General features: G+C 39.8%; 2 protein-coding genes across 3 annotated transcripts; one reads left to right on the top strand and one right to left on the bottom strand.

The window, feature by feature from the left end:
* The first annotated feature begins 1,318 nt into the window (after window positions 1-1,318).
* On the top strand, window positions 1,319-13,757 carry LOC122997474 (L-threo-3-hydroxyaspartate ammonia-lyase). Of its 2 annotated transcripts, none has more exons than XM_044373631.1 (11): window positions 1,319-2,197; window positions 5,203-5,530; window positions 6,130-6,246; window positions 6,982-7,223; window positions 9,060-9,225; window positions 9,938-10,037; window positions 10,271-10,346; window positions 10,640-10,765; window positions 11,810-11,977; window positions 12,099-12,156; window positions 13,108-13,757. In XM_044373631.1, exons 1-11 carry the CDS (start codon window positions 1,479-1,481, stop codon window positions 13,204-13,206), a joined length of 2,199 nt encoding a protein of 732 aa, XP_044229566.1. In that variant the 5' UTR covers window positions 1,319-1,478; the 3' UTR covers window positions 13,207-13,757. The 2 variants fall into 2 exon arrangements, with proteins under 2 accessions (XP_044229566.1, XP_044229567.1); XM_044373632.1 differs by having other exon boundaries at window positions 1,320-1,594.
* Window positions 13,758-15,123: 1,366 nt separating this feature from the next.
* tmem254 (transmembrane protein 254) lies at window positions 15,124-19,907 on the bottom strand. The gene is made up of 4 exons (XM_044373872.1): window positions 19,749-19,907; window positions 17,138-17,241; window positions 16,332-16,391; window positions 15,124-15,935 (listed from the first exon to the last, which is right to left on the bottom strand). The coding sequence occupies exons 1-4, from the start codon at window positions 19,833-19,835 to the stop codon at window positions 15,815-15,817; spliced, it is 372 nt and encodes a 123-aa protein (XP_044229807.1). The 5' UTR covers window positions 19,836-19,907; the 3' UTR covers window positions 15,124-15,814.
* Between the last annotated feature and the right edge of the window lie 1,786 nt (window positions 19,908-21,693).

Below are 21,693 nucleotides of genomic sequence, written 5' to 3'. Positions count from 1 at the left end.
AGATTTGTAGTCTTCAGCCCCAATCAAAAAATGACATCACCCAAGGCAATTTATCAGACTTCATGCAGCTCCCTCTGGAGCCTCAAAAGACTTAATACAGCTTTGTTCACATATGCAGCAGTACACCCAAAGACCTGCAAACAGACTTTGATGTGCAAAATCGATTGACTTCCCCTTTAAGTGCAACACGCACTAGGTGCACCACATAGCACATCATCATCTGAAACATCAATTTACACCTCGCCTGTGTTGCTGGGATGTGTCAATCTTGGGAGCAAATGTGGTAAAATTTCAGTTTTTCTGAAGCATTGATGCACATTGATGCTGGGAAAAAGGAGAGTGGAGTACCCTGATGTGTCAGTGCATATCAGTATAATACAACTATTACTGGAAATTTTAGACAGTCACTGGAAAACTTTTGAACATTAACTTCCTTCTCTGTGACTGACAACTTACATGAAACCATCTGCGCTATGCTAAGGCAGTAAACACCACCCATCTCACACTCCATTGACTACACTCAGATTTACCTGCAAATACTGTTTGAGCCACGTCTGCTAAAGGGATTATCTCTGATTATACACATTCCTCTAGTGATCTGAGTTGGGGCATACTCATTATTTAGAAGGGGCCAGGAACACATCACTGTTGTTCCCAAGTTTGGATTTGAGGGACGTGTTGGACATTAGATCAGGGCTGGATTGGATCTGGACTACCTGCTGAGTGCTGGCAGCAGCCAATTTACCTCTTCTCCACTTTCCCTAAAGTCTCTGTTATCTGTCTGGCTGGCAGCCTGTCTCTCGCTGCAGTTATACTACATGTACTCTTCGGTTGTGTTGTTAAAACTTATCCAGGGCAGTTGTGCTGCTCTTCAGCAACATCCTGCTTCAGTTTCTTACAGCTGACATGTGACAGTAATGCACTGAATAGAAGATTGTCTGCTGATGCCCTCAATGTATCTCAGAGAGGCTTAAGGTGAACTGCCCAGCATCTTGATATGTAAAATGGAGATATGAGTGTATATATATATTTTTTTTTCAGATCTGGCAATTTTCTGGGCGCAGCCCTTTCATTTCTGATCCTCCACTCACAGTTGTCTCCTCTGTTTGGTTGAGCCTCCAGATCACTGCTCCCTAGATAAACCCTAAGTCTGCATCTATCTCCTTAGACTGTCTGATTAGCACTACGTCACAGAAAGGGAAGTAATCCTGGTCTGGGACTAGGAATAGAGCCCTGGGAGGGGCCAGGCCAATGGAGAGACGCTGCAGAGCCAACATGCATGTGTCCCTGGGTAATCCCTTCTTAAATAGCCCCTGCGCAGTGAAAGAGGGAGGGAGCTGGGGCAGGGGATGTTACACCGTGGGAGCAGCACCAGTCAGTGTCCTCTTATCCCTCGGACACACCACAGCAGCCGGAGGAGGGATTCAGCTACAGATACAAGACTCTTTGGACTTTAAGAGGACAGTGCTTCGACCAGGATGAACTTTGCTGCCCAGTTATTCTACTCGAGCTACTTGAGTGAGCGTCTTGAGCGATTATATTCACCAAGGCCTGCAATCAAAGACTGCGAGGAGAATGACCCCTTCTGGGAGAGGTGGGAAATTACAACATGTAGCCACTCAGACCCTTCGGACCTCTCCCCTACCCAGACCAGTCCAGTAGTGCCAGATTTAGACCCTGCCCTGGACAAGAATCAATCTCCATCCCAAAACCAGGACAAGTCACAGACTCCCGCTGTTCCTTCTAGTTTGAGTTCGGAGGCAGCTGCTACTTCTACAGCTTTAGTGCCTCTTCCTCTTTCTCCTCCTCTTTGTTTGCAGCCTCATCTAACAAACACATCCTTAGATGTCCAATCTCCCCCTCAGCCACTTTCCCCTCACCTAAATCTTGAAAGGGAATCAACAAAACCACCTGTTTGTCTTTCAAATCCATGTTTGACGACTGCAGTCCCCAAATCTAAGATCTCCAACCTCCCTTCCGACAATCATCTTCCTCCTCAGACGGTTCTCCCCAAACCTTCTCCTACTCCATCTGAGCCCCCAACAGCAACTGCCTCCTCCTCTTCCATCTGCCCACCTTCTACCTCCTCTTCCTCAGCTCCTGCTCCTTGTAGAGGAGTGCTACTCCCTTCCTTCTGTGCCCTGGTAGACTTACTCCTTCGCTTGGTCCTCTACATTATTCTCCTCTTTGTCAGCAGGTAATTCTTACATATTCTAAGAAAGACAAAGAGAATTCAGAGAGTGGCACAGGGTCAGAAAGTTAAATTGAATCTAAGAATCTAGTGCAATACTGTGCCAATACTGTTCAATATATAAATGACATCACATCTAAGGTCAAACTGAGGTTGCAATACTGCCTGTGTGTTGTTGCAGCCTATGTGGAACACCATGACTAGTGAGGTTCAATACATCAGAATAATTTTGGACAGACGTGAATCTTCAATCAGAAAATCACAGAAAATTATCCTTTAAAAACTTTCTGTGAGACACAATGTCTCACACATATGTTACCTAAGTAGGCTAAAACAATCCAGACAAAGAAAGAAAAATGCTGTCTGACCCAGGTCAGAAAGATGTAAAGATACAGAATTGTGCTTATGATGATGAACAATCAGGGTCATACAGTGCTGGGAGACATTTCTTCCCACATGCACGTTGTTTCAGTGGGGAAAGGAAGTAGTACATCAGACAGTTAGCCTTTAAAAAAGCCTGAGAAGCTGAGATAGTACAATGATGAAAGCCTGGTGAGCTGAAATGTCTCCTTCACTTTTTGCTTCATCCTCACTTTTCATTTTTTGTACCATCTAAAATGAAAAGAACCTATTTTTACCATCTCAGCTCTTCATCTCCTCTTTTTGAGGTTTGATTCCGGCTGCTGTGTTGCTCTTTTTCCCCCTTTGATGTTGTTTTTGAACTCTGCTTTTGAACCAATGCACTCTAATCACAGGTGCAGCCTTGGACTTTACCATTCACAGCCATGTTAAAGAGCAAACTGTGTGCCTGAATAATGGACTGACAAGTAGGGCAGAGGGCAGTAATGGACCCAGGGGACCAGGTGAAAGGTCATAGTATTGTTTATGGCAGATCATTGTGATATAAATAGACAGGGATGTTCTCTGCAGAGTGCTGGCAGCACTGGATGAAACTCAGACTATTTGTTTGGGAAAGCTGCTCCACCTGGTGGCCTCTTGAAGACAGAGGAGATGTTATTGAGGCTCAGCAAAGCACTTTCTTCACTGCATTCTCTTTTATTTTACTCTTCTTGAGTTAAAAACTTAGTCGATCAGCTTTATCTGACCACCTGCCTGAGTGACTGAAGCAACAAACACCTGGCTTTTTGCCTAGATCTGTATGCAACTGGCATGGCTCCTCTGCACAACCTCATTCAAAGTTTCAAACTTAGTTGTTAACCATTTGTGGTCTGCTTTAGTGGATAAGTGACAGGGTTAATCTCCAGAGGGTGTAATCCTATTATTATGTTTTTACTGTTTAAGGGGCTTCCTGGTTAACTACGTGCTTACAGAAGCATCCACAAACAAGTCTGATGTTTAATCCAGTTTTGTGCAATGTCATTTGAGAAATGAAAGTAGACTCAATATTTGGAAAGAAATTGAATTATTTAAATGAATGGTACTGTTAGATTATATTCAATAGACTTTTACTGAGCTGTTATAAATCAAATACTCCTGTCTTTGGCCCTAAATTGCCACTTTAATCGTTTGTGTGTCTCCTGAAAAGAGGAGCTGAACGACCCGATGAATCATAAGTTGACTTATAGATGTAATCTGTCACAGTGATTCAACGCTGGGTTGACATGAAAGGTGAATCAATTCATCTTAGACTGAAGGATCGTGTTTGTGTATGTGTGTGTGTGTGTGTGTGGGTGGGTGGGTGGGTTTCATTCACATACTTTCATGTCAGGGTTGAGGTCAGTTCAATTTCAATTCAAGCAGTTCACGAAGTTGAAACTGTAAAATTGTCACTTTAGAAAGTTTTTTACATCCAGCCTCAAATGTCAAAGAGACTGAAGTTCTGAAGTGATGTCTGAAATGCAGTTCTAGTGTATAATTAGAATTTGGTGAGTAAATAGTGACGTGATTTAAAGCCTGGTGTGTGTGTGAGTTGGGCTTGCAGGTTAACAGATCATAGTCTCTAACACTATATAGTGGTGACACATCCTGATTGTCATCAGTCTTGTTGGATTTTCCTCCCTCCTTCTCTCTGCCTTGCCTTGGGTCGACTTGTGTTTAGATTCTTCTGTTCCTATGATGCATATAGTACACTTTCACACTTAGTTTTATAAAGTTTTATCTCTAAATCAGTTCTAAAACAACCCACTTCATCAGAATTTGTTCCAAGGGACCTGCTTATGGAAATGTTTTTGTTATTGGTTTAGATTTAAATGTCATAAATCTGTGCAAGAGAAATCAGTCATTTTTCTACAGTCTAATATTTTGGGAAGTAAGTCTTTGTCAGCTCATTGTACTGAGGGCCCTTGTATGCTTTTCTAAACAACAAATTATATATACATCACTGCCAAACATTTTCAAAATATACTCCAGTATTATGGATTTCATGAATATCAATGCACAGATGCTAGTAATCCATCAAAGTGAAAAGGATGACGCTTAATTTTTTGGTCAAAAAACATTATTGTTGCCTGATGGTTCAGTGGAAAACATCCAGGTAAATGCTTGAATTGATCTGACAAGTCTTTTGGGAAGTTCCAACATCATGAGTTGGCTGTGGAAAACAACCATTTAAAATCAAGAAGCTATCAAATTTACATCTACTTTTACTCAGCATCCATGTTTGCTTATTGTCTATCTTCTGGCTTTGTAAGATGAACTTTAAAACCCAGACTTTGGAGCTTCCTGACCACAAATATTCAACACACAACACACTTTTCAAACCAGTCAATGATTTTCATACTGATGCATTAGCATGCAACAATTACAGTAGGTTTGCGGTAGGTTTTAGAAAAATAAAACCTACTGCATGTTTATTTTAATACCGTACTAAAATGAATGAAAGTCTGGAAAGCAAAACAGAATGGAAAATGATTGTACACACTTAGCACACTGCTCTACTACCTAAGTATGTCAAAACGTTATGATTCTGTAATGAATTATCTGTGAACTATCTGACAGTATTCTCAAATACAGTATATCTCACATGAATATTCAACCCTTCTCTTGCACAGAGAGGAGTTGCGTCTGGGCCCCGGTCAGCCCGGCGGCTCTTACAAAGGAGGTCTCATCAGTAATGGCACCGTAACCCGCAGACCCACCCTCATTGAACCAGAGAGGTTGAAGGACTTTGGTGAGGAAGAACTCCTCAATGGAGATGTGAAGGTCCATGACATCAGAGTGGTGGGGGGCCCCGAGATCAGGCTCATGGACCCACCCAAGACCAGACGACTCAGCGAGTTCAGGGTTGTCTCCAGACCTCCTGTTCAGTACCTCCGCTTTGAGGACATCAGCGCTGCGGCCTTCAGGATCCAGTCAGGGATACAGAAGACGCCCTGCACGGTACACTAAAATAATATGAAGATGGGTGACCTCTGACCTCTCAGGAGAGCAAACATCATCTCTATCACTACATGGACATGATAGGAGCTGTTTTGGGATTTTGACAGGGGAACCCTCAGGAAATCAATCTAAAAATTAAGCAATTTGTTATAGACTGTACATCATTTTGATGAGGCATATATCTTAGTATTAGCATAATGTGTTTTAATTCAGTGTGTAGTATATCATATTTTACATGTAATTTGTATCATAATTTCCCTTTTTTTAAACGAAGTTTCTTTGACTTTAGCTGTTATTTTGAACATACTACATGCATGTTAAAATGATATCGTACTTATGTACATTTCCAGTCAATATCAATGGAATTGTTAGTTTGAACATTTGCTTAAGTTAAACCTTATCAAATCAATTTAGACATGAGATATATATTCTGAGAGGCATGAATTTACTTTTCATTTCTAGATTAAACACAGGTTAGTAAAAAGAAAAACAACTTCCTAAATTACCAGGGTAGAGTTTTTGACCTTCTGTACAGTACAAATTCCTTGTGAGATTATAAATAGAGCTGTCCAAAAAATTGTCTTCTTCATGTTTTTCAGTACTCCAGACTGTCCAAACAGTACGGCATGGAGATCTACCTGAAGAAGGAGCAACTGCACTACACAGGCTCCGTGAAAGAGAGAGGAGTGCTGTACCTGCTCACCTCCCTCACACAGGTCAAACTGAGAGAAAGAGAGAAAGAGAGAGAGAGAGAGAGAGAGAGAGAGAGAGAGAGAGAGAGAGAGAGAGAGAGAGAGAGAGAGAGAGAGAGGATGATCCCTTCCTGTCTATCAGGTCAAGTGACTCTAGAAGGTGCCTCGTCAGTGTGATCTACTAATCTGTGTGTTCGTGCAGACACACGTTAAATGACCATTATTGACCTATGGGGACAAAAATAGCCTGACTGCAGCGTTAATGATCAGTGGCTTAAAAATGTGCCCTTTTCCATGTGTATACTGAGTCAGAGTTTTTATCATTGTCAAGACTGTGAATTGACGACCAGCAAATTTTTGTTTTTTAAACATTTCTCAGCTTTAAGCACACAGGTGGAAAAATCACTTCCAACCTCTTTATCCCCTTCAGTAAAGCCACAAAACTGAAGAAGCAAGGATCAGCACAGGAAGCAGCAGGGATTATGGGAATTGTGGGCAACATTTTGAGAAACAACACCACTGAAAATATTAGCTCAAGAAAGATGATATGGAGAATCTCATTTGGTTGCAATAATTCTATACTACTGTAATGCTAATTTCCTAATTAATTTGATGATGAGGCCATTGTCTATTTTATGTTGCTTATTTAAAGCCAATAGTCAACCTGAATGATGAAGAGAAAAGAGTTCATTTTATTTGTGGTATATAAGATATATGCAAGTGTTTTTACATCTTTGCTCAAACTTCATGTCCCTCCAGGAGCAGCAGAGGAAGGGTGTGATCGTGGCCAGTGACTGTAACTTCTCCATGGCCGTAGCCCACCATGCGGTGGAGCTTAAGATCCCGGTGTTTGTCATCATGCCGTCCTGCTGCTCCTCACCTCGCCTAAGGATCTACAGAGACTATGGCGCCATGGTCATCTCCTATGGCAGCACCGGCCACGACTCCCAGAACCATGCCCGCCATCTGGCCAAAGAGAACGGATACCTCTACCTGGAAGAGTCAGTCTCACTAACACTCACTCTGACATTTGACGTAACAGAGTTCAGTACCATGTCTAATGGCCACTGCACTAATGATATTGGTGAATTATGGGCTATTGCATGAATGTAAACCATCAGAATAATCAGCTGAACAAGTGAAGAAGAATCTCACCCTGGAGCAAATCTATATATAGTGGTGTTATGTTTAATGTTATTTGATGTTTAAAGAACTACAACTGAGATCATCTCTTTTTCACTTGCATCATATAAGCAAATGCTCAATCATTTGATCAAATCATCCTTTTTTGTCAGAGCAGGAAAAGTACAGATGTAACGATGGATAATGTTAACTATGGCTGTGTTCTCAGTCACTCCAGTATGCACATTACCAGGATCCTAGGGCTGTTGTTGTAATTTTAATGTCACAATGTAGAGTGGTTTCTTGCACAACAATGCAATACAATCTTTATAATGATGTTTTAATTAATGTATAATCCCATGAAAATAAGAATTGTTGTGTTTCGTTACCTTAGAATGAGCCCTACATAGGGAGCGGGTCCTCCTCCACGGAGGCCGTCATGTTGCACCGCGATGTTTCTACAGTAGCCCAGAATGTACAAACCAAACACTGACTCTAGAGAGGGCCTTTCCCGTTTTTTGCGACTGGCCACCGTAGATTCTCCTACATACTTGGGGGGGAGGGGCGGGGGGAAGGGTATTCAACTGGTTGCGATCTGCAACCTCACCACTAGATGCCACTAAATCCTATACACTGGTCCTTTAAAGGGTGAATACTCCAGTAATACAAACAACTCTACTGTACAATACATTTTTAGACCTTTTATGACATGTTGAAATTTCTGCCATGAAAAATGTCTGTTTTCATCACACTTCAAGTTTAAACACTTTATGCATTTTTCATGTTTTACATGCCGCTGAACAGTGACCACTGTGGCCACAAGTGGTAATTACAGGATAATAGTAAACATTACAACATACAGTAGATTTACACCTATGTGGATGAGGAAAAACACATATTAATATCAGGTGTAAATGCACACAGAATTGCGATCGGATTGGCCAGACCACATCTTGAGGTGATTATGCTCACATTGTGTTTGGATCCCAGCCAGATGTAAATGCAATCTGTACAGCGTGACCTCATTCATGAGGAGAAAATCCTCCCAGCCCGCTGACAGGACATCTAACTCCACCTCTACCTGCTAGCTTAAGCAAGCCTGGCAAAAGCTACAAGTAGTAGCAGTAGCAATAAATCCTCCCTCACAAAAAATGAATGATGCCCATATACCACATTGCTTCCATCTATGATGCACCATGTTTGTTGGCAAGTCTGCCAGCCCTGTCTAGCAAATTTGCACATTGAGACCCGATCGCAATATGGGTAGAATCAATTTAACAAGAGTACTTATTGATAACAGATATGGATCACATGTTAATACCAGGTGTGAATGGGGCCATAGTGTAACAAAAACACGTCAAGAAGATTCATAGTCAGAAAACTGAACTAAAAACTGAACAAACTAAACTTCAAGGGTTGTATAACACTGTGGTTACTTTCGGATGCTGTAATGGAAGATATTCATGAATAGAAATCATATTTCTACCACAATCTCCCATTGTGAGATAAGAAAGAAGGACGTATTACTTCTGTCATCTATTGAATTAAAGTCTGCTCTGTGTGTGCACAATGCAGACAAACTGGACAGACTGTGATGAGAGCGTTTATCACAAAAGAAACTTTATGACACCCACGAGGTGTGCTGATCATCAGGACACTCTGCAGCATGTCAGCTCATCTCTTCCCCCTTTCTTTCTCTCTTTTCTGGCGTCCAGAGATGAAAGTGCAGCATACCTGGCAGGACTGGGCACTGTGGGCATGGAGATCTATGAGCAAGTGTCCAAACTGGATGCAGTGGTGGTTCCTGCAGCTGGACAGTACGGTCTACTGGCTGGCACAGCTGCAGCCATCAAACACCTCAATGCAGAAATTCTTGTCATCGTAAGTAGATGCTCAGAGGGTAGATTTTAGTAATTAAGGGAAGCAGAAGAGAGAGGAATCTCACACTAGTGGTATTGTTTGTGCTAGTGATTCTCAAAATGAGGTCACATTTCCCATAAACCCTTGCTTCTCGTTGCAAATATGAGGCTGCTATTTGCCTCCTACATCTCACTGGTGTTGATCCAAGTGTGTTTTTCAATCTGCTTAGATTTCCTTAACAAGATCAATGTATTTGAAGTGTTTCCCCTGTTTCCTCTTGTTCCATTATCCGCCTACAGCTGAAACCCTGACAGCTTTTGCTCTGTTTACACTGGAGCAACAAGAATTGCCTTCAATTTTCCATCATTAGATCATAAACGCTGTTGCTTTACAAAGACAAATCCCTTTGTCAAGCAAGGGCGTTTCTTGCTACATTTTACTGCGAGAGGCTAAAAATCTTTCCATATGGTCTTGCTTGTTTATAGTAATCATCTCAATGTTTCACATCTATTGATGTTAGCACTCAAGATGTACCACATCTATTTACAGTGGACGGGTTGCTGCATGCTACATGTGTATACATTGACTGTACAAAATATCTGCACCCATTCAAGAGAAATTCACCACTTTTATTATTAAAGAGTAAATGTAAATGAGGAAGGACTGTAGAAGATTTTAAGTTTAAAAATGGTTTGTGAATTAATTAATTAACTGCATGGGCTTTCTTCGACAGGGAATTGAACCAGAAGGTTTCCCACTGCTGCTACAATCTCTGAAAACAGATGGTCCAATCAAAGGCATGCACAGCAACCCCAATAAGAAACTCTACGGAGGTAAACTCAGCTCATGTCTGGAAGGATGTTTAAAAGCCTGGACAGATGAAATACAACTGACCACTGAAGTGATCAGTGTTAGTTCAGACATTTAGTACATAACTGTAATGTGATGTGAAGGTTGAATAAACCTCATCATTATCTGCACATTTTCTTGCTAGAAGCTCAAGAGGCTCTTCACTCTCTCTCTGCCGCAGTAACACAACATATGTTGATCTTCTGTCTGTTGTCAGATCTTATGGAGCGCTCGCTTGGCGTTAACACCTTCCAGCTGGCAAAGAAACTAGTAGACAAAGTCATCTCTGTCAGGTACTGCATCTCCACATTACAGCACATTCACACTTTAAAGCCTCATTTGAAAGCTTTACTCTAAAATTAGATATACACTGTAAAAATGTGTAAAAATTCTGTTATGAGCAATCTTTACATTTTGCCTTTTAAAATATTGACTGCTGAATTTTAGGTACTTTATTTCAATAATTTTTGGGGAGGTTTATTATTATTTTTATTCAAACGTAATTTTGAAATATAATGAACTATTCAACTATTCTGTAATTGATATGACATGGCTGTCCTGACGTCTTTTCTTTACTCGCTCACAGTGAGGAGGATGCTCTGGTGGCGATGTTGCGCTTTCAGGAGTTTGAGCGCTCCACTGTGGACACAGAGGGAGCCATGGGACTGGCTGCCATCCTGGCCGGACAACTACCAGAACTGAGAGGCAAAAAGTGGGTCCGACTCTTTAATATTGTGTGTACCTCTGTGAACCTCATAGGGTAATGTTCTTACACAGAGGTCAAAGGTCAGAATCAGCTGCATAAGGCTGGTGATTTCCGCCAAACTAACAATATACTGATCCTACTTACAAGTATTGTGTGTGTATCCATAGCCTGATATATCGTATTCCTCTGTGCTGTAGACCTCCGTTGTTGTCCAGAAACTATTAAAAACATGTCAGTGAACCACATTGTTGCACTGGGTGACATGTTCCTTCATTACGAAGAATTTGGGCACATTAATTTGTTTAGAAATGGCTCCAAAGATTGATAACAGCGATCACATTTCAGTCTCTGGAGAGTAGTTCTGTGTATGGCAGATGTACTTTTAGTGCAAAGTTGAGAAGTTGTGATATGTAACACGACAAGCTAGCAAAGCTCTGTAGATGGAACCATGTTCCTGCTCATGTGCAGTGGCATCTGCTTTACACAGAACTACTCTCTGGAGAATGAAAACATGATCGCTGTTAGTCTTTGGACAACACCGAAGGTCTATGGCACATAGGAATAAGATCATGTGGAGACACACACAACACTTGTAAGTAGAATCAATTGATTTCTGGTTTGGCTTTGCACATGAGATTTGGACAATAATAAAAATATAGAGGCCCAGGAACTTGTAGGGAATCAGTAGGGGGTTGATCGGGTTTGAAATTGGGTTCTCCAGATAAAGAAAGTTCTCACTTCACTGTTATCTGCTTAGGTCAACGTGATATTCACTGATATAAATATAGACCAGCATACATTTAATTTAATTTATTTAACTTAAAATGTGATTTCATGACTCAAAATGTGTCCTGTGTATGTGAATCCTGGTCGTTTGAAACGATGTCAGACCCCTTTGTATCATTTTAAATATAGTCTTAACTCTGAGACATTTTTCTTAATGCCTGAGAAAAGCTGACGTTTTTGGCAATACAGCAATGTCAGCAGCACTAATCCGCTTGGCTGCAGATGAAACAAGGTTCCTTCTCTGTGTGACTGTCTCCGCTGTAGGGTTGCTGTGGTGGTGAGCAGCGCTAACATGGAGCTGGAGCTGGTGAGGCAGTGTGTGGACCGAGCCCTGGTGCTGGATGAGCGGGTCAGTAAGTTCTCCGTGCAGCTGGGAGAATGGCCAGGAGACATGGCTAAGCTGCTGGACGTCCTTTCCAGAGAGGACGTCAGGTGGGTCAACACTCAAGGATGTTTTGATCTGCTGCTGCATACTACAGTTCAGTCTGTCTAGTTTTTACAGCATAAAAGAAGACTCTTAATTCTTTGCTCTCTCTCTCTTTTCCTCCCACAGGTTGTTGGATGTCTGCCATCGGAGACACAGTGACAAGTCAGACCTGTTCAAGGCCAAGGTAGGTGACTAAATCTCTCCTCTTCACCTTCCTGTCTTTCCTCCTCCGTGCCAACCTGCTCGTCTACTTTTGGAGTTTGCAGAGATTTGGCAGGATTTAGATGGCCAAGAATAGTCAAATAAAGATCCATGACTGTTGTTTTTTGTATCTGGAAAGAATCTGTGCTCAGCTTACATTGCAAGAAATATTAGTACCACTATCTCCTGTAACAACCCCTATAAAGGAGGTATAAATTGTAACGAATGGCTTTACTAATAGTTAATAAATAATTTACTAATGATTTATGGAACAATTGTAAGAAATTAATGAGAGTAATTTGGGGTTGCTGGGTTGTGAAAAATCTCTTTGACTGGTTGGAGCAATTGATCACTTCCTCTACAAATGTGCTGCACACAATCTGAGCCAAAATCCATTTATTAACAATATATTAACACTTACAGCTGCAGGCCTGACAACTGCATTATTATCAAATAGAAAAGATAGCCAATAGCCAGATCAGCCAATGGGAATTTTTACAACCTGATTATAAAGCATTAGTAAATGATTTATTAACCATTAATAAAGCCATATATCATGACAGTACCTTTATAAAGGGTGCCTTGTTAGAAAGTGTTACCAAAGTATGAATTGCATTATATGGGGGTTTAAAAATCTCCTTTTTCTTTTAAACAAATGGGATAAAAAGCTTGATTCCTGAATTTTATTCAGCGAAGTGTCTGTTAAAAAATAATGAAACAGTTAAATCACATGGGGAACAAGCAGAATTGTCTCATTATGCCTCAGCTCTGCATTATTTCCCCTGCAGTCTACACTAACAAATTGGCACCGTACTGTTTATTCAGTGTCAAAAGGTGAAAGGTGTTGCATAATTAACTGGCAACTCACTCACTGCCCTAATTCTATGTGTGTGTGTGTGATGTCAGAGGGCTAACTGTAACTGTGTGTTGGCAGGTGGAGTGTGTGGTGGAGACCAGGGATAAGACACAGAGCGCTCAGCTGCGGAAGACGCTGAGTGAGCGCTATCCTTATCTATGCTGGCTGGACCGGTGATCCCAACACCATCAACACAAACTATATTTACGATAGGAAAGTTAAAAAAAAAAAAAAAAAAAGAAGACGAAGTGACATATTCATAAAATGTGAGATGACTTGCAAACACATCCTGTAACTATGACATGAACTCTGTTACATAAAACTCATTAAGAGAATGGCTGTTAAGCAAACCTAAGTGTATACAGAAAAGCCTTGAGATTATAGAGCAAATATTATTCATATTACTTCTACTACTTACGCTGCTATTGTTCTTGAATCACGCCACCCTGTAATTACAGTGAAGTAGTTAGACTGCACTGAGAGGATGAATGTAGCTCTTATAGTTTACCATTAATCTCAGAGTGTGAATCATACGCTGTAGACACAGGCTTCCTCCTCCACTGGTCTCTCTCTGAAGTAAGTAGCTCCCTAAAACACAGACATAAAGGATATATTTTTCAATCCATATTGTTTTTAAACTGTTGTATATATTTCTGTATTTATACTGTTCAAGGTGGTAGTGTCAATCCAAGTACAATCGTTCTCCAAATAAAAATGGACAAACTCCATGATCTGTCCTGATTTGTGGTGTGTGGAAGGAAAGTAGAGGAAAAAAACTTTTCTCTCCTCCTCTGTGTTTCTTAAATAACTTCTTCATGGTTGGTGTATTTTCCTAAGAGTAAAAGTGAAGCAGGAAGGGAGAGTAATTTACTCCTACCCTATCCATCCCTGATTGATGGCTGGAGACAGCTCTAGTAGAGACTGGGCTGTTTAAGACGGGCTAATGCTCTTAAGTTCATAAGCAGAGGACATGGTGACCCTGTGCCACTGCTTCAGCCTTGTTAGGGCCACGTCACACTATTTACCTGTGTGACACAAATACAAACATTTCCTGGATCGAGGCTGCACTAATCAATGTTTTTATATTAACACTATTAATTATGTGTAATGCAAGATGAGTTGCTCCACAGAGAATTATCACTGAACTCTGCAGTTTCTCTCAGCTCTATGGAGCTTTTGAACGTCTTTCAGCTCATTTTTTTTTTCTATGAACTTGGTAGAGAGTAAATCAGAGCTAAAAGGAGAGTGAATATTGGATTTAAAATTTGTCAGGCTGCTTGAAACACTCAGATGAACACTGTCTTTCTCTGTCTGCTGGATGTGTAAATAACTCTGAGCCTCAAGTTTAACATTAGCTAACATGTTTGCCATGTCAACTTAAAATATGTTAATATGTTAGTGTTGTGTTTATAGCTTGTTTCTGCTGCTCCCAAGTGGTCAAAAAATCTATTATGGAATATATTTTCATGTTTTTAGCCAAGCTAATAGCATGGCTCCAGGGATAGCAATGTCGTTCTGTTGGTCAGTCCATTGTCCAGACTGAGATATCTCAACTATGGATTACTATGAAACTTGCTGCAGATATTCATGGTGCCCAGAGGATGAATTCCAATAACTCTGATGTTCCCCTCACTTTTCCTCTTGTGCCACCACTTCAGTTGACATTTGTGGTTTTTGAATGAAATGTCTCAACAACTATTTGATGAATCGCTGTGAATTTGGTACAGACATTCATATCCCATGGTGGTGAACTGTAAAAACTTTGGTGATCCTTATATTTTTCATTCAGCACAATTGTCAGGTCAAAATTTTAAATTGCCCAATATCTATTTATGACCAAATACATGCAAAACTAATGACATTCTCATCATTCTCAGCTGAACTTTGTGTTTAGTAGCACTTGACAAATGTTAGCATGCCAACATGCTAAACTAAGATAGTAACCATGGTAAACATTATACCTGCTGACTGTGTGTCAACATTGTCATTGTGAGCATGTTAGCATGCTGAGGTTAGCATTTAAAATACAGGATGAAGTCAGAGCATTTTGAGCATTTTCAGAGGAATAAAAATTATGCAGCAAAACACATTTCATGCAGTTTATAAATCTTTATTTTGCAGTTAGCATTAAGATCTTCCAGTCTGTAGTTTAAAAAAGTGAAGTCAAAGCACTTCAGTATAGGAAAGGCAAATGTGAATTTAAAACATGTATAGAGCAGCTCTCCTCTTTTTATCCTGGAGAATTTCTGAGGCCGGTGGCAGCGCACCATCTGCAGCCAACCTGTCTGACATTATGTTCAGCACAGCAGCTGAGAAAATATCACTACTGCTGCCATCCAGGCTGAATGTAAACATGATGAGAGAAGAAAACCATTTCATAAAAGATTCCCCTGTATTGCACTAAATATTCAGCTCAGGGCAGATTCTTAAATAACTTCAGTTAATATTATCAATACAAACTTTTAAAATATTATTTCTAGGGTACAACTGCCTTCCTTCAACTAGGTGTATAGAAAAATCTATGGAATGAAACTGAGATGTTGGCTCATCATAAGAAACACAGAAAATAAAGTAAGAAAAGCTTGTCGTGTCAAATCAAAGTTAGGTGATCACCGCAATACTTTTTTGTTAAAAGAAACATAATAAAAGAAAAGGCTCAAGTGTCTTCCTCCACTCCGTGCCCCTCAGCAGGTTTTCATATCAGAGGGGATGACAGCGGAGGAAGAACAGGCACAAGGAGGCCATTGATTTCCGAGATTCATGCAGTGTTCTTCTCCTGCCGGCATCAGTGCTGTTTGGGCCGCTCGGGGTCGTACTTGAGGAGCAGGCCGAGAGAAGCGAAGCCAAACAGAAAGGTCTGGAAAAACCACATGCAGCGAGTGGCCATGTTGTCGATACCTTTGTTGCTGCGGGAACATGGCGAGGAGACAACAAGCAAAAGTAAAGTCAGCAGCTGTCTAAATGGGTTCAAAGTCTAACAGTGATTAGAATTCACCTAGAATTTTATGAACATGTCAAATGTGAAGACCACTGCTTACATTATGTGTTTTTGCTGCACACATTTACCTTCTAAATACTATCTGGCAGGTTTTGTTTCATATTTACTCTCCATCAAGATCCAATTGGACAGGATGACAATGACATTTGGTATGAGCAGTGTGTTTGACATGAGTTTTAAAGGCTTTGGGGGTGATGAAACTTTTGAGAAGACCCAATTTCATAATAGAGTTGTGGGAAACAAGTCTATAATAAAGGAGATAACGTCACCATCTAGTGGACAATAAGGTTCTTGACATTCTTACCTGCACACCCTCCATGCAATTAAAGCCTCAAAGACATGGATAGCCCAGGTAACAAACCACCTGTAACAGAGAGTTTCCGTTAAACTCAACAATGATAATGAACACATCATTGTTAATGAATACATTCAGAAATAAGTATTGTCTGAAACCTTCACAACATGTTTTGTTTTTCCTCATGCAAAGATGACTCACACCGAGCTGCCACTACGGCAGTAGCACTGAATTAACAGGAGTCACATGACAACCTACACAAAGATCAACCACTTCACAAATATCAAACCACCAAAGACTGAACGATGCTTTCCAGTTTCTTATTAATAGACACTCAGGCTTAACGGCTGTTCTGTATATCATGACTTCCAACAAACACCAAAACATTATCCTTCCATCTCAGTCTTAATACTCACAGCAGTCATGTGACTTAAACGACTAATTAACAAAGTGCTCTGCCTGTGGTAATGGTGGTAACGATGTGTAAATAGTGAAGAACATTAAGGCAGTAGTTGATTAAATAGTGTATTTCAGCCCTGTGGGGGTACTTTGCACATCATTTGATTGTTGTTGATGCTACTTCTACTGTGAGGAAAATCTGTTACTGCCTTTTATTGTAATGAGGGTTAATCAATACATTTAGTAGAGCCTGTGAGAACGACATAACTTTTGTATTCTAGATCAAATTCTGAAATGTTTTCCTTTTTTTAAAAGAGTCAAACTGTCGGTGTGGTGTATGTATCATTTACACACATTTATCAAGAAGTGTATCTCTCTTGTTAGCAGGGGCCACATGTGGTGCACACAAACCTTACCCTTTGTACAGAATGCCAGCATGGTTATCCACAAGGTATTTGGAGAAGGTGCCAAATGGACCAAGAAGTGCGAATGGGATTTTTTCTGGCACAAACACGCAGCACTGCAAAACACAGATGGAGCAGTTCAAACCATACACACATGCTGTATAGTTTGAGAGATTTTTGTTTGTCATTTTCTAAACATACATTAACTTTTCATAACTTGTTCACCCCAAAACATATTACTCAGAATTCTAATCTCACTGCTGCGATATGAAACGTGTTTGAAAAGACTGTTTGTGTTGGTAATGACTGTGACAAGCACTTCATGGCATACAGTGGAAAAAAATATGAATGATAGTTTCTTCTTTTTAAAAGCAGACACTGTAGTTCCCAATGTTCTGATCAATTTGGTCAACATGACTCATGTTCTTTTTGTAATACTAGAAAGTTCACAGTTGGTTGATTTGACCATCTGTGTGCTCTCAGGCGATGTGAATGCACTGAGTCAGTAATCAGCTGTATGACATTATGTTTCCATGATGAATGGCTTCTATGCAACATTTTGGACCATGACTGCAAGTAGTGCAAAGGGCAACCTTGTGAGATATGCCACTGAAATTACATTTGACACAGTTCTGGAGGTGAATCAGTTTTGCCAGATTTTTTGGTGGGTTGGAGTCATATGGGTGGGTGGTCTGGTCATGGGAGACATGCCACACTACATCTCTTCAGGCTTTAAACCTGACTCCATATTTTCTGTTACTGTCAGAATCTGATGAAGTTTTTCTCCACCTTTATACAAACTGACATCTGGTTCAGTCCATAACCAGTTAACCTGATAGCATCTCTATCTCTGCCCACGTATGCAGCAACCATTCACACTTCTTATTGTACAGGAGAACACAAGGGGTTGTATGCTATAGCTGTGCAACACAGAGTGTGTACAGACAAGACATGCAAGATGCTTTACTTTTTGAAAATGCGTCAGATTGTTAACTATTAGGGATGCACGATATTATTGGCATTGGCCGATAAAAGCTCTAAGATGAAATATCGGCATCGGAGAATTCTGCCGATTATGAGAAGCTGATATGTCGCCTTCCCCTCCGTCGCCTGACTGTGCTTTCCTCAATGGACTGTGTCACCCTGATGGACCCGGTGCTTCCTCTGCAGGCTCCACTTCACTCAGCTGCCCGTCAGACCAGCTGCTTCTTCCCACTTTAACCTGAATAACAAACCGGAGTTTGGTGCTCCGGTTAGATCAACATGGAGAGCCGGGGCTAACATTAGCTGGGAGGCTAGCTCATGGATAACACTCTGCTCATACATACAATCTACACTTGCATACATAGTAGTCTCCTCAGCCAACTGGAAAAAAATATGTGCATATATCGGTAGCAGCATCGGCAATCGGCCACAATGAGTTGGAAATATCAGCATATCTGCAAAAAATCCAATATCGTGCATCCCTAATTACCAACATCAACATTTTGATCAGTTATTTATTCCAACAGCTGTCACTCTGAAACAAATTTCACAGTGATAATAATTCAACTATGTTGCTTCAACAGAAAAAGTTCTTAAAGTTGAAAGCATTTTAAATGAAGTAAATACTACCTCAGAACATGTCTACAGCCCTTAAATAAGTAAACAGGACAATTTACTAAGCAAAATTAACAGACTGTAGTACAAGAAAACATTTATGAATTATGAAACACACACAGAGTCATGCAACAGACCATAAATAACAGCGAAGCTCATATGACATAATGTTGCATTGTGTCAAACTACTGTTGTCCTCTTCTGTCCACCTGTGTCATGTCAGGTATGTGTCCATGTGGACTGTGGCTGGTGCATGGAAACACAAAGGGCCATTGTTGGCAGGGGCCCTTTGCCCTCAACTGCTGTTCATTCACGGTTTGAATGACAGACACGCACCTAAAGGCTGAGCTTGTGTTTATCCAGCTGCAACTGATTATGAAATTTCTTATTAGCAATCAATTTGTTTCATATTTGCAATTGTCTTACCACACAGGCAACACTTATTAGCTACAAGAAAACCTGCTAACAATCTGTTAGGTTTAATGCTACAGGGAATTAATTGACTGACCGACGCGAAATGAAAGACTGATAACTAAACATTTAAACAAAGCTTCATTTCATGCCAGGTGTGTACATAAGCCAAATAACATAATTATACATAAATGCACCATATTTTGAATGGAGTTTGTCGTACTGTCTGCTTCTACTAAAGTACAGGAGTTGTCAGATAGCTGTTGACTTGTTCAATGAACTTTGCACAGATGTATGTTTGACCTGTCCTGGGATCCCGATAAGATAACACGGTGCACTTAGCAATGACCTCGAAAGTTACTTTGCCGACACAAAATCATTTTCACAAAATATCACCACAATATCATCAATTCAAATGGCAATATAGAAAAATATATAGATACAAATGTCCCAAGAGTTCACGACAGTAACGTTTTTTTTTTTTTTTAATGAGAATAATAAACGAGCCGGAGGATATTTAACGCAACACAACACGAGAAACAACGAAAAACACGTATTTTGTCTTTATTCTGCCATACTTCCACTTCACATACAGCTCATTTAATGCACTTACAGCAAAATAACTCATCCCCAGTGTCACGGCGACGATCCAAAACAGGCTGGTTCTTCTAAAGTAGTCGCATCCATCACTCTTAGCCATAGCTGCTGCTGCTCTGCGCTGGTCCAGCTGTCAAATATGTCCGTGTGATAACAGCGGTGGGAGATAAACTGTAGAAATAAAAGCATTTCACTGCAATGCTGCCCTCTTGTGCTCCTGGAGCTTTCAGTAGTAGTAGTAAAAAGTAAAAAAAAACCCTATATAACTATATAATATATATAATATACACTATATAACGTATTATAATACCATACACCATATATTATAATACTTCAGCATTGTTCAGGTAGATAGAAGGCTTTACAACTTTGGGAAATAATACAATTTGTGCCAATGGTAATTTTAGAAATCAATTGCTATTTTCAAAGAGAAAGCATTTAATACTTAAAACTGTTTTCTGACTTCTGACTGGAGCTGTCTCACATCTGTCCACAATCTGTTTAAATGTTTCCTGCTGTGAGTTGCTCCTCTATTGCTATTGTGGGATAATTCTGTACATCAATACCACACTCAATAAAAAAGCAATTTTAGCATGAATACTGACATTTGAGTATACTTAATTTTCTCACTTTCTTTCCACACCACAGTTAGAATCAGTATGGTTGGCTGTAATGGTTGGATGTAGTATGCAGCTGCTGTGAGGAGATGCATTTATTAACAGACTTTGTCCTGTCGGCTCTATGAAGAGCTGTTAATTGTTACACAGCCTATGCATTCCCTTGAATGAGAAAGTATGTCCAAACTTTTGACTGTTACTGTTGCTAAGAATTTATACTTAATAAAATAAATAATGAAGCAGCGGACTACTGACCCCTATAGAGTTTTAGATTATTTGGCTGTTCCTAAACACTTACAATTATTTAATTTTGGAGTTATGCAGCTGCACAAACAAAAAATCAAGAGATTGGATGTGGAGAAAATGCTTGATAAACTTAATCAATTCTACAATAATCAGGGTATCTTTCACTGTTATAATATATTATGTAAATTAATTATAATACATTAATTTTCTACTATTTTATAATGTCTTAATCATGTATCTTGTTACACAGAACCAAACTATTAACATTATAACATTATTACAATCACCAAATATGATGTCAGTAATGGTAGAATAATTTTGTATTCCTAAAAAGCTCATAATTCCTCTCATCTTGTTTTTTTAAAATTTTTTTTTACATGATTTCCCACAACTACCAACTTAAAAATGAACACATTATTATATAGCATAGAAATTTAAAATGCATGTTAAACTAATAAATAAATGCCAAACATGAAAATTCAACCTTTTCCTATTTCCAAACTGTGATGTATGAGTTGATTTGTCTGTGCAGCCCTGTGACTCTGTGACAGCCATAGTTGCAGCATCACTGTTTTACTGTTTGGAGGATTATGCTTTGCAGTTTACATGAAGAGATAAGCTGATCACATGACTTTTTGCTTTTTAAAATATGCAGATCTCTGTAGTGTCAAGATAAAACTAAACAAAGTGCTTCGTAGTGATTTTGCATTAGTTGAATAGCCCATGGGTTGAACCAGTGTTTAGTTATCTTTAATCACTCGATCATTGTATGTAAACTTGGGCATAGCAAGTATTTAATCTACCAAAATGGTTCCTTGATAAGACTCTTTTCCGTTTTATTATTTTATCATACTAATTTTAGATAGCGAAATACACAGTGCAAGTTTTTAATATGGCAATTCAGAATTCAATAGAATATTTAATTCACATGAGTGAGTTTAGGAGCTTCTAGAGTCGGCAAAGTGTTGCGTATGATGTCTGATAGGATTTGGATAAAGCAGAGGGAGAGTTAGTGGGACTTTCAGGAGCCGTCTCCACACATGGAGACATTGATTCTTCCAGTTGTCCAGATAAAGATAAAAAGACACGGCTTGTTTC

The sequence above is a fragment of the Thunnus albacares genome, chromosome 14, assembly GCF_914725855.1.
Source record: "Thunnus albacares chromosome 14, fThuAlb1.1, whole genome shotgun sequence".
NCBI classification, from domain to species: Eukaryota; Metazoa; Chordata; class Actinopteri; order Scombriformes; family Scombridae; genus Thunnus; species Thunnus albacares.
This window is presented reverse-complemented; position numbering and strand designations above follow the sequence as displayed.